Genomic DNA, 20596 nt, shown 5'->3' on the forward strand with positions numbered 1-20596 from the left:
TGGGGCAGGGATATGTGTGCTGTAAAGGTAAATTGAGCCACTGAATTAAATGAGCAACACCAACAGAGAAGGTTAAAAAAAATCCTCTCCTAACTCTTGCAACCAAAAACTTGCAACTTGTAGTAAACGTGCAGCCGCATGGAAACAGATTAAAGATGGACCGCTGAGATCACATCAAGATCTAACTCCCAGCATTGCAGACTGAATGACCCAAATTCGGCACCAAACAACATATTTAATTTGCTACTTTAATTACTGGAATGACACAAAAAGAACCTATCAGCTAAGGCTAAAGATTTCCAAAGTAAACACTCGACAGAAAGAGAAAGAAATCTAAACAAATGTTTTTTAAAAATCTAATGAAAGCTTTTAGAACCAGTTGTCTTTGGTATATAGGTCTGTTGGGTTGGGCAGCCTCCTCCCCCCCGGCCAAATGACACGACATGACTAATGTTGTGAGTTTTCTCTTTACTAAAAAACAAACGAGTGACAAAAAAATCTTCTACATGAGCCTGGCAGAGCATGAGGGTTTTTGAACAGGAAAAAAAAAAAACAGAGTCGAGAGAAACAAGTAGAAAAATTTCACGAAACAGAAATTAGCATGCAAACAGAAATCGCTGTAATTGAAAGAGATATTGCTAGATTCGAAAACATTTCCCCCAGTTTGTATTGCAAAAATTTACAACTGCTCTAACAAATCTGCCACATGAGATTTTTAGCAGAGGGCAGCAGAATGCCTCTCTCTGCCCTTCTCTCCTCAAGAAACTATTGCACCTCACTCACTTTTGGGGAGAAAGGGCAAGTCCTTCCTGATTGCACTTAGAAAAGTTACCCTTTAAAAATTTGGAAACAAGTTTCTCTGGTTATGAGGGGTTGGAGAGGAGAGAGAAGCAGCATGGCCTAGTGGAAAGAACACAAGCCTGAGAGTCAGAGGACCTGGGTTCTGATCCCCGTCCACCATTTAGGCAAGTCACAACTTTCCTCGGCCTCAGTTACCTCATCTGTAAAAAGAGAGATTAAAGCTGTGAGTCTCATGCGGGACACTGACTATGTCCAACCTGAATGTCTTGCATGAGAGAGAGAAAAGGAAGGAAAAGGGCAAGAGGTACAGAAAGAGAGATCCCTGGAATTTTTCTCTTTAAGCCGGGGGGAGGGAGAGAAGAGGCACCATATTTCCAGGTATCGAAGCAAGAGAAGGCAAAGACTAGAACAAGCAGCAGCAGCCACCACCCTATGCCACCTCTGAAGTGAGCGCACCTCTGCTTTGCTCATTAGAACTACCAACCGTCTTGCTGGAGGGCAAGTTTTCTCCCTGAACCACAAGGCCGGAAGCTGATGGGTGAGTACAACTGAAAATGGTAATGGTCCCTATTTCCACATTCACTCCAATTCACCTCTGAGGGAATCATATCCAAACAAGGAAGAAGTCTGCGAGTTCATCAGGGAGGGAGAAGGAGGGTGGACGGTAGAGAAAGTGTCTACCCTCTAGCCCTCCATGGCATCATCTGCTTGTGCACCTTCCCTTCTTAACAGTCCATCTCAAAGTCTCAGGTCACTAGAAAACCCCTGCACGCAGCCATAAGAATATCTCACTGTACAGAATTGGGGCAGCCACTTACTTGAGCCATCAACTCCCACTGTAAATGCAATTCTTTCCTGCTGCCTTGGATTAAATGAACAGAGCATTAACTCCTCTACTTCACTGTCTTTCATAACTGGGGAATCTGAGTAAAGCATCTATCCCTAGAATGAAATACTCTTTACATTCAAAGGCATTAAAAAATCTTGTTAACCATCAAATATTCTGGTTTTGGTTTCCTCAATAACAACAAAATAAAAAACCCACACAATACTGTTAAAGTGACTTTCTAAGTAAGATCCTACTCGTGTAGCCTGGGCAAACTGTTATGAATGGTTTGACTTTAAAATGTTTTTGTTCCCTGATCTCCCGAAGCTGTAAAAATTGTGCTTTAAAATCAAAATAAAAGTTTACACCTACAGCCATCACCGTTCTTAGAAAAAGAGAATCTGTAGTCACTGCACAAGAAACAACATTCATCCTAGGTGACTGAGCTACCCAGCCGACCCCCCAACCCCTGCTTAACAAAGCTCTTTGTTTCTTCTACTGATACTACTGGTTGACCACAGGACAATAAACTCCAACATTCAAATTATTTCCCCCTCAAGTGTTTGATGATTCCTGTTCCACACCCATTTTTTTTAATTTAGAAAAAAACACTTAAGAGACAGCAATCTGGTTATTCCTTTTGGTTAAAGCCGCAAAAACGAAAGGGGTGTTTAGAAGGCTGGGGGTTGCCTTCTCGGCTCCACTTGGCAGAGCATTGCTACTGTACTGGCCAAATGATCACCCCAAATCCCTCCTCCCCACCCAAAACAAAAGAACCCCAATCTGCAAGACCCATTTTCTGCAGTTAGCAAACCCCTCCCAGACCAACATTTTCTGGGAATAAGGAACTCCACTGAACAGGAAGTCAAGCACACCGAGGTATAAAAGGAGAACAGGAAAACGCTCTCCACTGCAGCATTTTAAAAAAAAAAACAAAAAACAAACCACACACACACCACACAACAAAACCCCCACAAAACCACGGTATGATCAAGAACACAAAAATCCCTATGGGTGACTAACGCTATCTTTTGTTTGTTTGTTTGAAATGAGATCGCCTTCTTTGGCTTACTCTACAGAACACATCATACAGAAAAAAAGAAAACCTCAGTGCACACAGCTACTCCTAAACTCTGCTTGTGCACGACACCCAGCTTGGGGAGCGGGTAAAAGGGGGAAGGATGGGGAGTGGGGAAGAGGATGGGATGGGGGGGAACCCAAAAACTATGAGGTAGATAGAATTTATAACTTCACAGGTTCAAACCCTGCAGAAGAAATAAGTACATTCATCTGTAAAAAAATAAAGATGAGGTAGGTCTTAAGCAACGTTGTATTTTTTTTGTTCTCTTAAAAAAGAATCTCCCTGAGAAAGTTTCTTTTCTGAAATCCACCCCCCCCGCCAAAAAAAAAAAAAAAACCAACAAAGCAAAAACAACGACGACGACATCAAAATTCACCCAAATGATCCTAATCAGAAGATGAGGATTCGATTGTTTCCGAAGTCAACCACGACGATCATGCCATCAGGGGTGACGGCGATGCCCGACGGGCGATCCATCTGGCCAAAGCCACCTCCCTGAGTGCCAAACTTGCATAAGAAGCTGCCGTTGGACTCAAAGATCTGCACACGGTGATTCCGCGAGTCGGCTACGATGATGCGCCCCTCCTGGTCCACCGCGACTCCCTGCGGACGCAGGAACTGGCCGTTGCCGGTGCCTTCGGAGCCCAGGAAGCGTGCCGATTGGCAATCGGGGTGAATGACTAGCAGGCGGTGGTTGTTGAAGTCGGTCACGACCAGGTGGCCCTCGTGATTGAAGGTCACGCCCCGGGGGGAATCAAAGTGCTTCCAGAGGGCCCCCTCGAAGCCGTACTTGTTCAGGAAAACCCCGTCAGGCCCAAAGAGCTGGATGCGGTGATTCCGGGTGTCAGAGACCAGGATCTTGCCCTCGGGGTTGACCGCCACGTCCCACGGATAGTTGAACTGCCCGTTCTTCGTCCCCTTCTCCCCGAACTTCAGGAGGAACTGCCCGTCGAACGTGAAGATCTGGATGCGGTGATTGTCCTTGTCGGCCACAACAATCCTCCGGGAGGCATCGCAGGCCACCCCGGCCGGGCGGTCAAACTGGCCGGGCCGGGAGCCCAGGGTGCCGAACTTGTGGTGGAAGGCCCCGCAGGGCTTGAACACCTGGATGCGGTTGTTGCTGCGGTCGGCCACGATGATGTAGCCTTCTTTGTCTACGCTGACCCCCCACGGGCGGCAGAGCTTGCCATCGTTGTCCCCCTCGCTCCCAAAGGACAGCCCGGGCAGCCCGACACCCACGTAGCTGCGCCCAGACTTGACCACCACCTTGAAGGGGCTGTTCTCGATGTGCTGGTTGCACATCGTTACCGAGACCAGGTGCTCACCCTCCAGTTGGGGACGGTAACTGACCAAGTAGGTCCCGTTCTGTTGGTCGCTCACCTCGGCGCCGAAGAGGTTGCCGTCGGGCCCCAGCACCACGGCGGACATCAGGTCGCCCCCTGAGAGGCGCGGCTCCCCGTCGTGGTCATAGCCCATCACCGTAAACGACGCCACCTTGCCCTGCAGGGCCCGCTTGAGGCCCTCCCCGGTGGCCTTGGTCAAGGGGGCAAATGCCCCACTGCTGACAAAGCCCAGAGACTTGATGGCCAGGAACAGGGCCTGGTCCGGCGGGGTGAACATGACTCTGTCATCCTCCTGGGGCTGCAGCAGGCTGCGCACGTTCTTCAGCTCCTGCACCTGGGCCAACATGCGGTCCCGGGCCAGGAGGATGTCCATGGTGCGGCCCTCCTCCAGGACCTGCTGGACGGCGTTGATCGTGCTGTCCAGCTTGTTGAGGTTCTGCCGCAGCTTCTCCACCTGCAGGTAGAGCGACTTGGCTTTCACCTGGCGGATCTTCTCCACCTGAGGGGAAGAAGGGAATGGAAGGAGAAAGACAGAGAGAAAGGGAAAGGAGTTTGGTGAAAAACATAAAAAATGGATGCTGATTTACAGCCCAGAACGTGACTTGGCCATTAACCACATAAAATTGTACGGGTCTTATCACGGCAGAACCAAACAGGAGATGCTCAAAGGTATCCCACCCAGTTGGCAGAAACAGCATGGATAGAGCATGGGAGTCAGAAGGACCTGGGTTCTAATCCTGCCATTTGTCTGCTGAAAAGTGGACAAGTCACTTCACTGCTCTGCATCTCAGTTACCTCTTCTGTAATATGGGGATTCTTACTGTGAGCCCCGTGTGGCCACAGACTATGTCCAACCTGATTTGCTTGTATCTATCTCAGAACTTAGTACAGTACCTGGTACGTAGTAAGCGCTTAAAGAACACAAAACAAAACCTTCTTGAAGAACCCCACGTTGGGGAAGACTCTTTTTCAGCCCATATAAACAAATATGCCTCAGCTGATGCTGCATCGTGCAGTATTCAGCGCAGCTCCTTTTGTTGGAAGAATGTGCCTTAATTCTGAAGCAAATATGCGTGGTGACAACATGTACATGGACAGGGTACACGGACAGGATTGGATGTACCGTGGCTGAGGCCCCTGGGGGAAGGGAGTGAGACCAGCATTCATTTGAGAACACGAGGGAAACGGGAAGACTATAAAGGGCAGGGCAAACATGGGTTTTAGAAAGATGAAATGCCCCCAAAAAGAAGCCCTGACCTGCAGACAACCTAAAAGACTGGGCTGGTGCTTTAGCCCACTCCTCCTTGAGGGTGAAGTGAATGACAGAGCTGTGTTTGTATTAAGTTTCAGGAAACCCAGAATGTTCCAATGAAATCCATGTTGCCTTCAGGGGATAGGAGCAGATCCAAAGCAAAATCTCCTAAGATAAGAACTGGGGCTGAGTGGGAGAAGTTGGGGGTTGGCATTTTTGTAAAAAGTGGAAGAGTGGAGAACTGAATGGAGAAAAGGCTAAACACTTCAGGGGAACTGATAAAATGATTCTGGATTGGACTACAATAAACTTTGTGCTAAAGGATGAATGCCTGGCCTGGATTAGTAAAAAAAAAAAAAATTGAACTGACATCTTAATGCCATTTTATTGCAAAGGCCATTGGCATGTGATTTGTCTTTTACACTTCTGATTCTGCAAAAGGTTAAACAAGGATCATCAAGACTTCTTCTGCATTAGCCGGGTACAAATAAATATGGTTTTCAGGCACTTGCAGTGTTTAAAACTCTGTTTAACTCTAAAAATTCCATTCAGCATGACTCTCCCCTCCCTCCTTTTCCTCTGCACACCTCCAAATCGCCTCTCACCTCTGGTTCTCATCCCTTCCTCAAGTTGGTAAGAGCATATGGGAGTAGATCGGTATGGCGGGAGACACGTTTTTATTGTCAACACCAATTCACCATGTTACTGATTTGTTTTGAAATTTAGAGCCACAAATTTAAGACACTGCTTCAAAAGCAATGTTCCTACATTTTGTTAGCTAGGTATTGGCAATTTGAGAAGAAGTGATCCTTCCCTCTAATCCTCTGTACCAAACCTATGTCCCCCGTTTATGAAATGAGGACTTTGCCTATATATGATATTGATGGAACCCAAACCATTACGTACAACGCACACATAATTAAATGACATTCTGCAATGGATTGAATCTAATGTGTGTAAAGTCTGAAGAATGTATTTGAAATTTAGTACTAAGGAAACAGTATTCACGGACTGAATGCAAACTACTACATTCAAATCCCAGGAAAGGATCCCACGAGGATTGTTCACTTCTGGGAAGCCATGTGGCACCACTGTTTAGGAGGGGACTCTGTCTCTCCTGAAGGGGCGGAGACACTTGTTGGCAGATTTCCTGAACTCCCGCGTGGCACTGCAGTGGGGACACTTGGCAAGCACTGTAAATATTATTGAGGGTTTCTGCCCTTAAAGATTTTAGAACCTAATGAGGAAGCCAAGGAAGACAAACAGAAAATCAATGAAGATACAGGAGATAAAAACCCTGGGGGGGTGGGAACCAGTGGGTATTAATTAAAACCAGGAAGAGCTTTCTGGAGGGAGGAAATGATCTGAGTCCACTTAAAGGAAGAAGGGGATATGCTTTAGTGAAAAGCCTGGAAAGTCACAATCAGATGGGCATTTGGTCCAGAGGGAGATGTGGGTTCCCAGGAAGGCTGTGAATAATGAAGTCAGTCACGTGGTGTGGGTACGGAAGATGATTTGGCCAGCGGCGGGAAGAACAGTTCAGGATGGAAAAAGGCTTGAGGTTGGGAGGCTGGCAAGAGGGTGGTTGCAGTAGTCCATTTATGAAGCAAGGCTGAAGATAGTCTACCGTGGAGACCAGGGGAAAGCGGGGAATAATGCTGTGTAGAAGGAGGCATAGAGAACTGACAACTAGCTGTACACAAATGAGTGTAAAGATGGGTTAAAAACACAGACGTGTGAAAGATAATCCCAAGATTTCATACTGTAGAACAGATGAGAGTATGGCACCCCCAGTTACAAAGTTAAGCAGAAGAGAAAGATTGGGTGGAAAAGGCTCTTTTCTACCCAGTGTTTGGGACAATCCAGGAGATGAAGCATTGAGACAAGCAATCCCATAGTGAAGAAACAGATGAAGCTACGTGAATGGGGACCAGGATCTACTCCTGTCAAGGAAGTGATGGGTAAAATAGGAGCAAGAGGAGAGATGCTAGAGAAGCCAAAGGAGTTATAAGAAAAGGAGAACCATGATTTTCCTGCATCCCAGAAGGTTAAATGCAGCTGAGAAAGAGCCTGAGAAGTATGAAAGAAGGCAGAGGAACTGGGGTAGGAAGAGAGTGAGGAGAAAGAGAAGGGTGGGAAGAGAGGAAGAGGGAGATGAAGGGAGGGGATATTAATGATGAAAAAACAGGCAAATATGAGTCCAGAGAAGAGGGATATCTACTGGGGAGAGGGGGCAGGGTCAAGTGGAAGCCAAGCTTTCTACAAAAGGGGACACGGTTCAACATAGAGCTACTGGTTGGAGTTGGGGGAAGAGGCAGAGGAGATGAGATTGGAGATACTGAAAAGTTCCCCTAGATAATAGGCAAAGGAGTCAGTGAGGGTTGGATAGAATTGTCAGGTAGCAGTAGCTGGGCCCGAGCTGAAGGCAGAAAAAGTACACATGCAAGGAGACGGGTTGATATGGCTTCTGATGGATAGGACCTAGGGAAAGCGATATTCCATGACTGAAGCGTTCAATTCTGTTTAGAGAATTTAATCAACTGGGGAGAAAGATAATTTCCCTTCCGCATCTCCTAAACTACATCCTCTTCTTTCTCTGTTTTGGCATAAGGGGGGCAACCTCTCTCTGAGAAGTCCACAAGTGAGGCCTTGCTGCAAAAAAGGGCTTAATGAGACCATGCTTATAGACGACTCGGTTTTAGACAAGTCAGGTAGGAGAGGGAAAATTGTGATCTTTCCCCCACTGAATGTTCTGGAACTGCAATGGAGGGGTTGGAAGGATCAGTAGAATAGTAAGTAGCATTATAACTAGTAGCATCGTGGCATTAGAGGATTTGTGATTAGTGTTAGAGCTCAGCTCAAGTGAATCACAGTAGGAGGGGTGGGGAGGAGAGAAGGAATGGACAGACAGAAGAATGGAAGATGATAACACTACACCTTATCAGGCAGGGCAATAGGGAGAGAAATGAGAAAAATTAGAAGGGAGAAAAAAGAGCCAGGGCTGGGCTATGAAATCAGTGGGCTGGGAAAGTGTTGCAAAGAGACTGGCATTACAAGCCAGGGACACGAAAAATGGGCAGAATCTCTTTTAACTATCTTGACTCTACCCTGTTTCCTACTGTTTTGATAGAAGACATTTAATCTATTCTTTTAGTGATACAAATATGCTCATTCCATGGCCTTGAATGCTTCTGTGACCAGCCCAAAACAGTTACTGCAGCTGGGTACCTGTGGGAGTGGAGTTGGAGTACTGTGGGAGATCACAACAGCACTGTATGAATACACACATGGAAAGCTATTTGTTATTCAATAAATACTAATCTGATCCTTGAGGTGAACCTTAAATAATAATTAACCTAATATCTGCCTGGGTGAAGACTCCACTAAATGTTCTGTTCTCCATTTACACTCACTCCCTTGGTGAACTCATTCGCTCTCACGGCTTTGACTACCATCTCTACGCAGATGACACGCAGATCTACATCTCCGCCCCGTCCTCTCCCCCTCCCTTCAGGCTCGCATCTCCTCCTGCCTCCGGGATGTCTCCACCTGGATGTCGGAAAACTCAACATGAGCAAGACTGAGCTCATCTTCCCTCCCAAACCCGGTCCTCTCCCAGACTTCCCTATCACCGTGGATGGCACGACCATCCTTCCCATCTCTCGGGCCCGCGATCTCGGTGTCATCCTTGACTCGTCTCTCTCGTTCACCCCGCACGTCCTATCCGTTACCGAGACCTGCCGGTTTCACCTTTACGATATCGCCAAGATCTGCCCTTTCCTCTCCACCCAAACGGCTAACTTACTGCTACGGGCTCTCGTTATATCCCGGCTAGACTACTGTGTCAGCCTTCTCTCTGATCTCCCTTCCTCCTCTCTCGCCCCGCTCCAGTCTATTCTTCACTCCGCTGCCCGGCTCATCTTCCTGCAGAAACGATCTGGGCATGTCACTCCCCTTCTTAAACAACTCCAGTGGTTGCCTATCAACCTCCGCTCCAAACAAAAACTCCTCACTCTAGGCTTCCAGGCTCTCCATCACCTTGCCCCTTCCTACCTCTCCTCCCTTCTCTCTTTCTACCACCCACCCCACACGCTCCGCTCCACTGCCGCCCACCTCCTCACCGTTCCTCGGTCTCGCCTATCCCGCCGTCGACCCCTGGGCCACATCCTTCCACGGTCCTGGAATGCCCTCCGTCCTCACCTCCGCCAAACTGATTCTCTTCCCCTCTTCAAAACCCTACTTAAAACTGACCTCCTCCAAGAGGCCTTCCCAGACTGAGCTCCTCTTCTCCCTCTACTCCCTCTACCACCCCCCCTTCACCTCTCCCTAGCTTAACCCTCTTTTCCCCCCATTTCCCTCTGCTCCTCCCCCTCTCCCTTGCCATCCCCTCAGCACTGTACTTGTCTACTCAACTGTCTATATTTTCATTACCCTATTTATTTTGTTAATGAAATGTACATCGCCTTGATTCTATTTAGTTGCCATTGTTTTTACGAGATGTTCTTCCCCTTGACTCTATTTATTGCCATTGTTCTCGTCTGTCCGTCTCCCCCAATTAGACTGTAAGCCCGTCAAACGGCAGGGACTGTCTCTATCTGTTGCCGACTTGTTCATCCCAAGCGCTTAATACAGTGCTCTGCACATAGTAAGCGCTCAATAAATACTATTAAATGAACTAAATAAGGTGCTAAATAATCTTGATGCTTCCGACTTTAAGAATGAAAGGCCCTTTCTAGAACATATAGTAGTTAGCACTAGAGCATTTTGTAAATTTGAGCCTGAAAAATTCCAGCAAAATCGGTAAGACAAAATTAAGCCTCTAGTAAATCTGGACTGAGAAGACAGAAATTCTTCGGATGAGGCATAGTAATCCATTTGACATGAAGAAGTAATGACAAGAAACCTCTAGCAAAGGCAAGGCTGTGGATTTGCTATAATTAATTTCACATTTAATAAATATATGAAGAAAAATAATATCGAAAGAGTAGAAAAACTGGAAGTCTTATTTGCAACTGTGACCATGAAAGTTCTGACTTGTTTAAAAAGACAAAAGCACAATTCTTCTCTTTCCAAGAGATTACTATAGAATAATGTTGCCATTAGAAAGATATATTCATCATTATTTTGTTAAATATGGCTGGAGGAATTCATTAAAGGATGGTTCTCGGATTTAATGCATTGCAAAATCAACCAAGGGCTAAGGAGGCTCTGGGTAAATCTGAAAGAACTCCCCAGAGGAAACACAAAGACTCTATTACAAGCAAATCCAGAAGAGCAAGTCTGTCAAAACTCAATACAATCACGGCCAATCTTCTCGGATTGCAGGAGGTAACTCCTTTCTGCCTTTTAATTAACATTCTAGATATTACTGATTGCGTGGATGAACAACTAACGAATGTATTTTCACTTTTGAATGTCTTATTTGGTTATCCTTGGGCTTAAATCCTTTGGGTTTAACTCTTTGAAAGGATAAAGCTTTCCTAATTCATAAGTGAATGAAAAAAAGCTCTACGGAATTCAAAAAACTCACCCACAGTGGGAAAATATCAGGTTATCTATTTATGCAAGTCTGCCATGATTGGAATAGCCATCTCTTCCTATAATGATGCCAACAATAGTCTACGATGCTGCATCCTGTGTTTTTTTTTCCCTAGCAAAAAATGCAATTCCAGCAAATTCAATGATTTATTATACTGGCCAATGAACATCCACCCTGCCTGGATCTTTGTAATTAGGGAGGAAAAGAAGGGGGAGGAATGGTCTCAACCAGGGAGTGATAGTAATGATTTCTCTATTTGCTTTTAAGTAGAACTATCATGATAGCTTCTACCCTAAATGAAGGAAATGGCATTTACTCTCAGAAAGGCATCCAAGGAAAAAAAAAACTGGCCTTCACAAGAAGGTAAAAAAAGAAGAACTGAGATTTTTCTAATAGAGTGGTTGTTCCTTCTGGGGTGCTATCCTAAAGAGAGGTCTCTTGCTTGTTAGTTCCCCCAGAATGCAGGAACTACATTCTTAATAGGAAAAATCACATTAAGAGACACACATATGTAGACACATCAACTTCTTCCAACATAAACAGCGTTCTATCCAGATACGCATGCACTGCTGGAAGAGCACCTAATTCCCCAGTTGTGTTCTGTCTAAAACACACAGTGAAAACGAGCATTACGTGAGAACTGGCTGTATTTCTGTCATGTGCAGAGAAAAAACTTCATAAGGCTCTTTCCACTCACTGAAGACTGTGCTTTGTTCCTTTAGTGCAAGAATAGCACTCACAATGGCTCAGTACACCCAGTGTTTTTAATCATTGCTTTTTATCCAGTACATTTCTGGTGAGAAAAAATAATGCTGAACTTAAGAGCTCAGTGCCAGGAATTCTAAACGTTAGACTCTTGAAAGATCCAATAAAATTTTCCAGGCAAGGCAAGGGTTGGGGCCTGTTATTTTCCACGGTAAACAAAAATGAATGGCTTTAGAAACACTTCTTTACCTTCCACAGGAGTTCACATTCCCTTTCTTCCAGGGCCTTCTTATGTCTTGATGTGACAGCTTTGACTTCAGATTGTACAACCTTCGCCTTCATTTCGACCTGCTCTGCCACAGCCTGGGCTTGTTCAATGCTCAGCTGAAATAAGAAACAGGACACAGGCTGATTGTGCAGAAAAATTAAAGCTGCATTAGGAAGCGACTTCCATTTTAATCTAAAGCTCCCCAGCAGACCTCCCTAAGCCACTACATTTCTAGAAAAAAGTATTGACACAATAAGAGATGAATATCCATTTGACACATAATCAACTGGCAGACATTTGAGAAGTTATACTTCAATATTGTAGGTCAATATTACATTACAAGATTCTTTGAAACATCAAAGCAAGAGCATAAAATAAAACACAAAAGGTACCAACTGTAAGGGGTACATGGCGAAATGTTGCATTCTCAATCCTCACCCGCTTCAGCATCTGTCTTGGACCAAGACTCCAACTTTCTCTGAGTCAGGAGATCACTGAGCACACTCTCGGAGCACACTCTCTGCCACCTTCTCCCATGCACCCTTAAAACTTCCACCCTCAGGGACAAACACACTGCCCTTATTTTTACTGGCAAAAGTGAGCTGCTAAGAGAACCTCAAACTAATCTCACTAAGTGTTCTTGAAAAGCGGAGGATGACACGCAAATTTGCGACATGCTCCATTTTTTTCTGTAATTTATTTTACTTATATGAGCATCTGTCTCCCCCACTAGACTATAAGCTCATTGTCGGCAGGGAATGTGTCTGTTTATTGTTGTATTGTATTCTCCCAAATACTTAGTACAGTGCTGTGCACACAGTAAGCACTCAAGAGATACAATTGACCAACTGACTGGACCCAGGATCAGGGGATCACTGTGATCAATCTGGTTCCTACCAATCCAAGAGATACCATCAAACTTGTCTCCATAAGATCATATTTGTCACCATAAGATCATATTTTAAATCCACAGAAAAAGCTTACTTCAGGAATATGCTGCTGTCTCACCTGCCATGCTGCTGGGGCAGAGGACCCTGAAGTGCCAGGCACAGAATTGCTATGAGAGAATCCAATTTTCAAGGAGGGAATGGACATGTGTACTTTGGGAGCTGTGTCACTATAAATCACTCAAAAGTATCTTTGTGACTACTGCATGCAGAACACTGTACTAAGCACTTGGGAGAGTACAGGAGAATTAGCAGGCGTGATCCCTGAATTCAAGGAGGCTTACAATTTAGCAGGGGAGATGGTCACTAAAACAAATTACAGATAGGAGGAAGTAATAGAGTGTACACAAATGCAATGAGGTGGGGGAGGTGAATACTCAAGGATTTATGATGCAGAAGTGCTGAGGTGACAGTTGAGAGGATATAATAGAAATTAGCCGGGGAAGGCCTCCTGGAAGAGACGTGATCGCCGAAGGGCTTCGAAGATGGGGAGAACTGTTGTCTGTCAGATGTGAAGGGGGGAAGGGGCCGCAGGCAGGGGAGAGGGCATGAGCAAGAAGACTGCGGTGACAGAAATGAGAATGAGGCATCATGAGCAGGTTAACTGGAGAGGAATTAAGTATTTGAACTGAGGTACATTGGGAGAGGCGAGTGGGTAGAAGGGAGAGAGCAGATTAAATGTCTTCAAGTAGACAGTCAGGAGCTTTTGCTGGATGTGTAAAGGAAAGGGTAACAAGTAGAGGAGCCAGGACCATGGCCGTCTCTGCGGGTTCCAGAGGCTCCACCTCCTGACCCCTGGGGAAGACCCCCAGCATGTAACCAGGGGCTAAGGGTGCTCTAAGAAATCATCTATTCCAGCTCTGAAGCAGCAAACAGTCACTGCTCTGTCCAGAGTCAGAAAAGCTCCTCTCCCCTATGCCTTCCAAAACCTGGTCCTGCACTGGGGGGCTTGAGGTGTGCTCAGAACTCTTCAAACCCAACTTGCAGTTTGAGTCCGTCCTGGCTCTAACCCGCCTGGGGAGTGGAAGTGTTGTCCCGACCGGAGCCACCGTCTGGCCAAGGGCCTCCCAGTGTGCCACCCTGAGTCTGTGCTCCCGACAGGCCTTGCTCCGGTGGGGCTCTGAGGGAGTTGAGCAGTGACTAGATGGCTCCACCAATTTTAGAACACGGGGGAGGTTTTTGTTGCGACTGAACACTGGACAGTCGGGGCAGTGACACCGGGGAACCCCTTTACCACCGGACCCGCTGAACTCCTTGGGGGCCTGACAAGGACCCGCAAGGTCATTAGAAGCACAAGGAGTTGGTGATACTCTGTAAGTCTCCAGTTTCTCCTTCCCTTCCCACACCGGCCCCCTCCCCCGCCCGCCCGGCTCTATTAATGACTACCGGGATCATTCACCTTCTTCAAAAATGTCTATTCTCCTGCAATTCAAAGTTGGATTTGAATCACTCTAAATTTCTAATTAATGGGGATTTTTTCATACAGAGATTATTCATTCAATATTTATTGATTAGCATTTTATGACCTTATGAAATAGTTACAAAGTACACACAAATCTTTATTTTTCACTTTCTCAGACTGGCCTGGAACTCTCCCTCCAACCCCTCCCCTCCATTCCCCTCCCCACCTCACCCCCTACTATCTCTGCCACTGCTATGATAAAGTGTTATCCAAAGGAAGGCTAAGGAGAAGAATAAATTGAGCAGTTGCCTCCTTTTTGTCTCCTAGCTTACCTGAATTGCCTGGCGTCCCTGTTGAGCGTCTGCTAGGAGCTGAATGGTGAGTGTTCTAGAGTCTTGGAGGGCATCTTGGAGGTAGATAAAACTGTGTCCCACATGGCGGCCCATGGTACATTCCCGGCAAATAGGGACAGAGCACGTATCACAGTAGAAATGTAGCACCTTAAAAACAAGATTTGGGGCAGGTATGAAAAAAAGATATGAACAGTGAAAATGAAGCTAACCACCTTCAGTTAACAAGTAAGCAAATTGCTTTTAGGGGCCCTTCACCAATAGAAAGTACAGGGAGTGGTAGGAACAGAGAAGGATCGTGGAAGTTATAGAATTCTCCTCTAATTCCCCAGAAAAAAACGCTTCCCGGTCCCCTGTTTTCTACTCAGGGATAAGAACACTGGCCCATGCCGACAAACTTTGAGGCTAAAGGTCAAACAGACATGGCAAAAAAAGATGTTTTCTTGCATTTAGGGTTAACTCTCCAAAGAAACTGCTAGACTATTTTGTTTGTGACCTGGAAGAGGTCATGACTGTAAAGAAGGAGCAAACAAAGGCAGCTCTCTCACCAGCTACCGGACAAGATTAAAACCCAGCATTCATCATCCTGGTAAGCCCCAAGCTTTGTGCAGATGCTCGTTACCATCACCAATACGGGGTGGGGGAGGCCAGGGGTGGGGAGGGGGAGTGGGGAAGAGACACACAGAGTGTTCACTGAAGCCACGTGCTCAAGCAGCCCTTGCTCATTACTCTCGGTTCATAAAGGAAAGCTTGAAACTGCAATGGTATACCCATAGCTCAGCCACCTCAGCCTCTTGCTTATTGCCAAATTACATCCCAGTTCTACAATTGGTCCCATGCTGAAGGGGGTGGGGGAGGTTGCTGGCACTTCCCCTAGCTGGAAAGATTAATTCAGAACCACTGCCACCATACAGTGACAAATAAGGAAGATCCAGATATCCTTTCTGAGATAAATCTTAACACAACCCTAAACTACACACAAATGGAAGGGAACTGCAGAGCAAACAGGCAATCTAAAAATCTTAAATACGTCAGAAAACTCAGCTCTGTCGCAAAGACCGAGCAAGAGACAGAGCTTTTTAGGAAGAGAAATAAATTGTCCCAGAATTGGTTTACACAGGTTATTTTTAGCCCACAGGAGAAATCTAACCAGGAATAAATAATGCTCAATTGACCGGATAAAGATGAAACAAAAAGGGTAAAGATCTGTCCAGTTTTGCTCCAGATGTCAAACACCAAGAGAAATCTGTTTTACAGACTTGATCTCCAACCTTTACCCCCACCCCTTCACATTTCTCCATCTCATTTTTATTACAGCAGTTCGGACAATGCAGCGAATGATACTGCTAATTTTTTTATTTCTCAAAAACCATTTCCTTAATTAGCCACACAGAACTAATAACGTCAGGGAGATTATGATACAACAGAAATCTCTGCATTATTGTGGGCTTGCCCTTTCCAACCTCAATGAGGCAGGGTGTTTCCTGTTACAGCCAAATCGGATATGAAGGGGGAGAGAGTTTCAGGTCAAAGGGAGGACATGAGCAAGGGGTCGGTGGTGAGAGTTGGAAGATTGAGATATAGAGAGTAGGTTGGCATACGGAGTAAAGACGTGGGCTGTGCTGAAGTCGGATATCAGTGAGGTAAAGTAGGAGGGGGATAGCTGATTGAGTGCCTTAAAGCAGAAGGTAGTTTCTGTTCACTGCAGAGGTGGATGGGCAACCACTGGAGGATGTTGAGGAGTGTGGAAACGTACACTGAACGGTTATTTAGAAAAGTGATTCGGGCAGTGGAGTGGGGTGACAGGACGCAGGGAGGTCAGCGAGGAGGCTAATGCAGTAGTCAAGGCAGGATATGATATGTGCTTGGATTTGAGTGATGGCAGTTTGGATGGAGAGGAAAGGATAGATTCTAGAGATTTGGTAACAGACTGAATACGTGGGTTAAATGAGAGAGATGAGTGGAGGACAATGCCATGGTGGCGGGCTTGTGAGACGGGAGGACGAAGATGTTGTCTATAGGCACAGGAAAGTCACGGGGAGGACAAGGTTTGGGAAGATCTTAACTTCTCTGTGCCTCAGTTACCTCATCTGGAAAATGGAGATTACGGCTGTGAGCCTCACATGGGACAACCTGATTACCTTGTATACACCCCAGAGCTTAGAACAGTGCTTCGCACATAGTGAGCACTTAAATATCATACTCATCATCAAGATTTGGAATTCTGTTTTGGATGTGAAGTGTTGGCAGAACATCCAAGTAGAGATGCCCTGAGGGCAAGAGGAAATGTGAGACTGAAGGGAAGCAGTGTGACTCAGAGGATAGAGCACAGGCCTGGGAGTCCGAGGCCCTGGGTTCTAATCCCAGCTCTGGCACATGTCTGCTGTGTGACCTTGGGCAAGTCACTTAACTTCTCTGTGCCTCAGTTACCTCATCTTTAAAAATGGGGATTAAGAGTGTGAGCCCCATGTGGGACTGGGACTTTGTCCAACCTGATTAACTTGTACCTACCTCAGCACTTGGAGCAGTGCTTGGCACAGAGTAAGTGCTTAAGAAGTACTATAGTTGTTATTCTTATTCTTATCCTCATGGAGAGAAGTCATAGCTGAAAAGATAGATTAAGGAATATCTGTGTAGGGGTGGTAGTTGAAATCAAGGGAGCAAATGATTTCTCCAAGGAATTGGGTGTAGGTGGAAGATAAAAGGGGACCCAGAACTGAACCTTGAGGTACCCCCAAAGTTAGAGGGTGGGAGGCAGAAGAGCCTGTGAAAGACACTGAGAAGCAGAGGCCAGAGCGATATGAAAACCATGAGGACAGGGAACGTGTCTACCAACTCAGGGAAAATGTCTATCAGCTCTGTTGTATGTATTCTCTCAAGTGCTTAATATAGTGCTTGGCACATATATATGCTCAGTAAATACAACTGATTGACAATGTCAGTGAAGCTAAGATTAGACCGTGTTTCCAGAAGAGAGTGGTCCCCTATGCTAAAGAGGTCGAAGAGAATAAAGATGGAGTACAGGCGGTTGGATTTGGCAAGAAGGAAGTCATTGGTGATCTTTCCTCTAGAATTAAGCATGGACCACTACTCATTGGCTCTTCAAGACAAATGGCTATGGGGGGAGGGAAGAGAGACAAGGAACCAACAGGACAGCCATCAAGAACCTATGTAAACGCTTGTTCTTCATAAACCCAATAGGTTCAAAATACATTTTATGACTAATTTAATTCTGTTTCGCTGCATGACTCTGGGCAAAGTTCCTCTACAGAAAGGTGTAGTGGTGTGCAGTCCCCAACTGCTTCTCTAAGAAATCCTATTTAACCTGTATAAATTGCACACAGCCTCACTGCTAAAGTCAAACAAGCCATTCTGCAGAGCCAATAATAAAGCGTCTTTTACAATTCAATCAATCGGAGCGCTTACTGTGCGCAAATCAAGGAACTTGACACATAGTAAGTGCTTAACAAATACCCTCATTATTATTTTACCATCACTGTTCTAAGCCCTTGGAAGAATACAAAATAACAGAGTTGGTAGACACCTTCCCTTTTGAAAGAGATAAAGAAAATATACGCATGTCATCAACTTTGCCCTGTACCCATATCCTCTCCTGTTAAACCTTGAGAGAGAACCTCACCCGAAAAAGGTTGGTTTTACATACAACCAAGGTCAGCCACCCCAGTTGTGCCCTATGACCTCGATGTGGGGAAAGCCTGAAAATTGCTCCTTCAATAAGACTGTGTGGCAGCTCTTAGCTGTTTTATTGTTCATTTATTGTTTTTGCTTCATCTTGTGACATTTCTTTCCTTGTGCATTTGTTGCTACTTCCTCTCCCAAATATCTAGATCCTGAGCCCCCTACGGACCAGGGCCCAAACAGAATGGCTGCAGATAGCCTCCTCATGGACACTAGACACTGGGATGCATGCGACGTTGCAGGCACTGGACTGGGCATACAGCATAATGTAATGGTAACAAAGGAAGTCTGTTCAAAGCTGTTTAAACCTGGAGTGTTTCTCTGGATGGTGGGGTGGATGGGTGGGGGGCGGGGGATTAGGGGAATGAGTGTATGTGCGTGTGTCGTGTCTCTCTAAGAGGGTGGGGGGAAAGAACTCTTGCCCTCCCGGCCCTCCTCCTTGCTCCCCAGCTTTGCATTTCCTTTCCACATCCTGAAAACACAGGGGCCACTTCTGAGTCACAGACTTCAGCAGCAGGAGCCAATGTGGAAGGGCAGTGGGTACTTAAAATTACTGGACAAATGGCCAATCCAGCCGTGTTTGAATTTAGTAATATCCCAGAACCTAACCTCGGGGCTATAGTTCAGTGCTTTGCACAAAATAAGTATTCAATGGGTGCAATAATAGATGGAAGAAACTTATTAAAGATAATACAAAATGAACCTCTCCAAAATGGTTCAGCTGCTAAAACCCACAATGGGAAAACCAAGAACTCAGCTACAATTTAACTACCAAGGAATACTAGGAAAATTAAAGACACATGCTTGAAACCTATGACTGTGATGATACAACTGGATAAAAGATGTGAGGAAAGAAAATGGCAAAAAGATGAAGAATTAAGAGGCTCATCTTTTTTTTAAAAAAAGAATGGGGCACAGCCTAGTCTAGAACAGTGAAGCAGGAAAAATCTGAGTTTATACCCAGCTCCACCACAAACACCATGTTAAGTCTGAAGATCCAGGCCTCAATTTCTCCATCTGTGCAATGGGAATATCATCACCAGCTCCTAACGAGTCCGCATGGATACTCTGTGGATAAACAAGTCTTATAAGCTCTTCAGAAAGAAGGTACTATAGAGAAAGGATAGATAGATAAATGGATGGATAGATAGACACAGACCGATTGGCCCCACTCCTACCAGGTAAATGATTAAGCCATCTATGGCAGATGGCTGCTCATTCTTCTTGTAAGGAGCTTGGAGGATGATCAAAAAGCTCTTCTTTATGTTCAACTGGAATGGCTACTGCTCTGACTTAAGCTCATTTCCTCTTGCTCAGCCTTCCGTAAAAAATGGAGAGCGACTGATCAGCAACTTCCTCCCAAGAAACTCGGAGGCAGTTAAGTCATCTTTTAGCCTTCTCTTCTCCAGGCTAAACAATCCCAATTCCTTTAAGCCTTCTACAGAGCATTTATTTTCCTTTCATCGTCTTTATTGCTCTCCTCCAAATACTCATTTTCTCTAGATGCATTTTTTTTTTAAGTTTAGTGACCAAAACAGAATGGAATACTCTAGAAGGAGCCTGGCCAAAGATAGGAGACCAAGAGGATGACTTAATTTTGCAAAGATTTAAATACTACACACTAATTGGGAGGGAAAAAAAGAATCAGTTGCAATTTACAGGGTCAAATAACAAACACTACTTTGGTGAAATTTGGTTTGGTTTCTCTTCTTCCTAAACAGTCTAGGGGATCATAAATTTAGTAAGATAGTAAAAATGATTTTTACTTAAAATATTCACTTGGTGTTGATTGCTTCTCTCCTACAGGAACTATTTTCCCAGTTACTATGCCCGAATTCTAAAACAGAACAATAAAAGGGCACCTACTTCTTCAGTTTAAAGAGGCAGTGAACCATATCCCGGAGCTATTTGTGTTTTACAGCCAGAGCAGCAAGAAATACGATGGCTAAGCCATAAACTGGATTACTTCAGGAAAGGCTATATGGTGCACTGTAAAAACATTTTACAACATCAGGAATTTGTGGGTATCTTTCTGATTCTCCCTTCCCCCACTCCTCCTTTTGGGGGTCCATCTGCTTTAAAGGGGGCTGGGGGATGGGCAGCTGTTTGGAAATGCCCCCTGGGATCCCCCAACAATCAGTCAGCATCTGATGAATGGAGGTTAAACTTTGACCTCACTGTGGGACAATGACGAGTCCCATTCCAACAATCCCTCTTCTCTCCTTGCCGCTGACCAGAGTCCACTATGCCCCGTCCACCTATCTTGCTTTTCCAAAATTTCCAAAACACCAGGCACTGACAAAAGCAGTGGAATGCAGGGGCCTTCATGACAAGAGGAAAATTCAATGAAGATAGGGAATGAACAGGCTTATCTTAACCAATG

General features: G+C 45.4%; 1 protein-coding gene across 1 annotated transcript in view; it reads right to left on the reverse strand.

Moving 5' to 3' along the window:
- Positions 1 to 1057: 1057 nt before the first annotated feature.
- Positions 1058 to 20596, reverse strand: part of TRIM71 (tripartite motif containing 71) — a 78116-nt gene continuing 58577 nt past the window's right edge. The window contains exons 2-4 of the mRNA XM_029071207.1: positions 14497 to 14664; positions 11797 to 11931; positions 1058 to 4550 (exon numbers count right to left, since the gene is read on the reverse strand). Of these exons, the coding sequence (XP_028927040.1) occupies positions 3099 to 4550; positions 11797 to 11931; positions 14497 to 14664 (1755 nt within the window). The 3' untranslated portion in view covers positions 1058 to 3098. The remainder of the gene's footprint in view (positions 4551 to 11796; positions 11932 to 14496; positions 14665 to 20596) is intronic.

Source organism: Ornithorhynchus anatinus, chromosome 8 (genome assembly GCF_004115215.2).
Source record: "Ornithorhynchus anatinus isolate Pmale09 chromosome 8, mOrnAna1.pri.v4, whole genome shotgun sequence".
NCBI lineage: Eukaryota > Metazoa > Chordata > Mammalia > Monotremata > Ornithorhynchidae > Ornithorhynchus > Ornithorhynchus anatinus.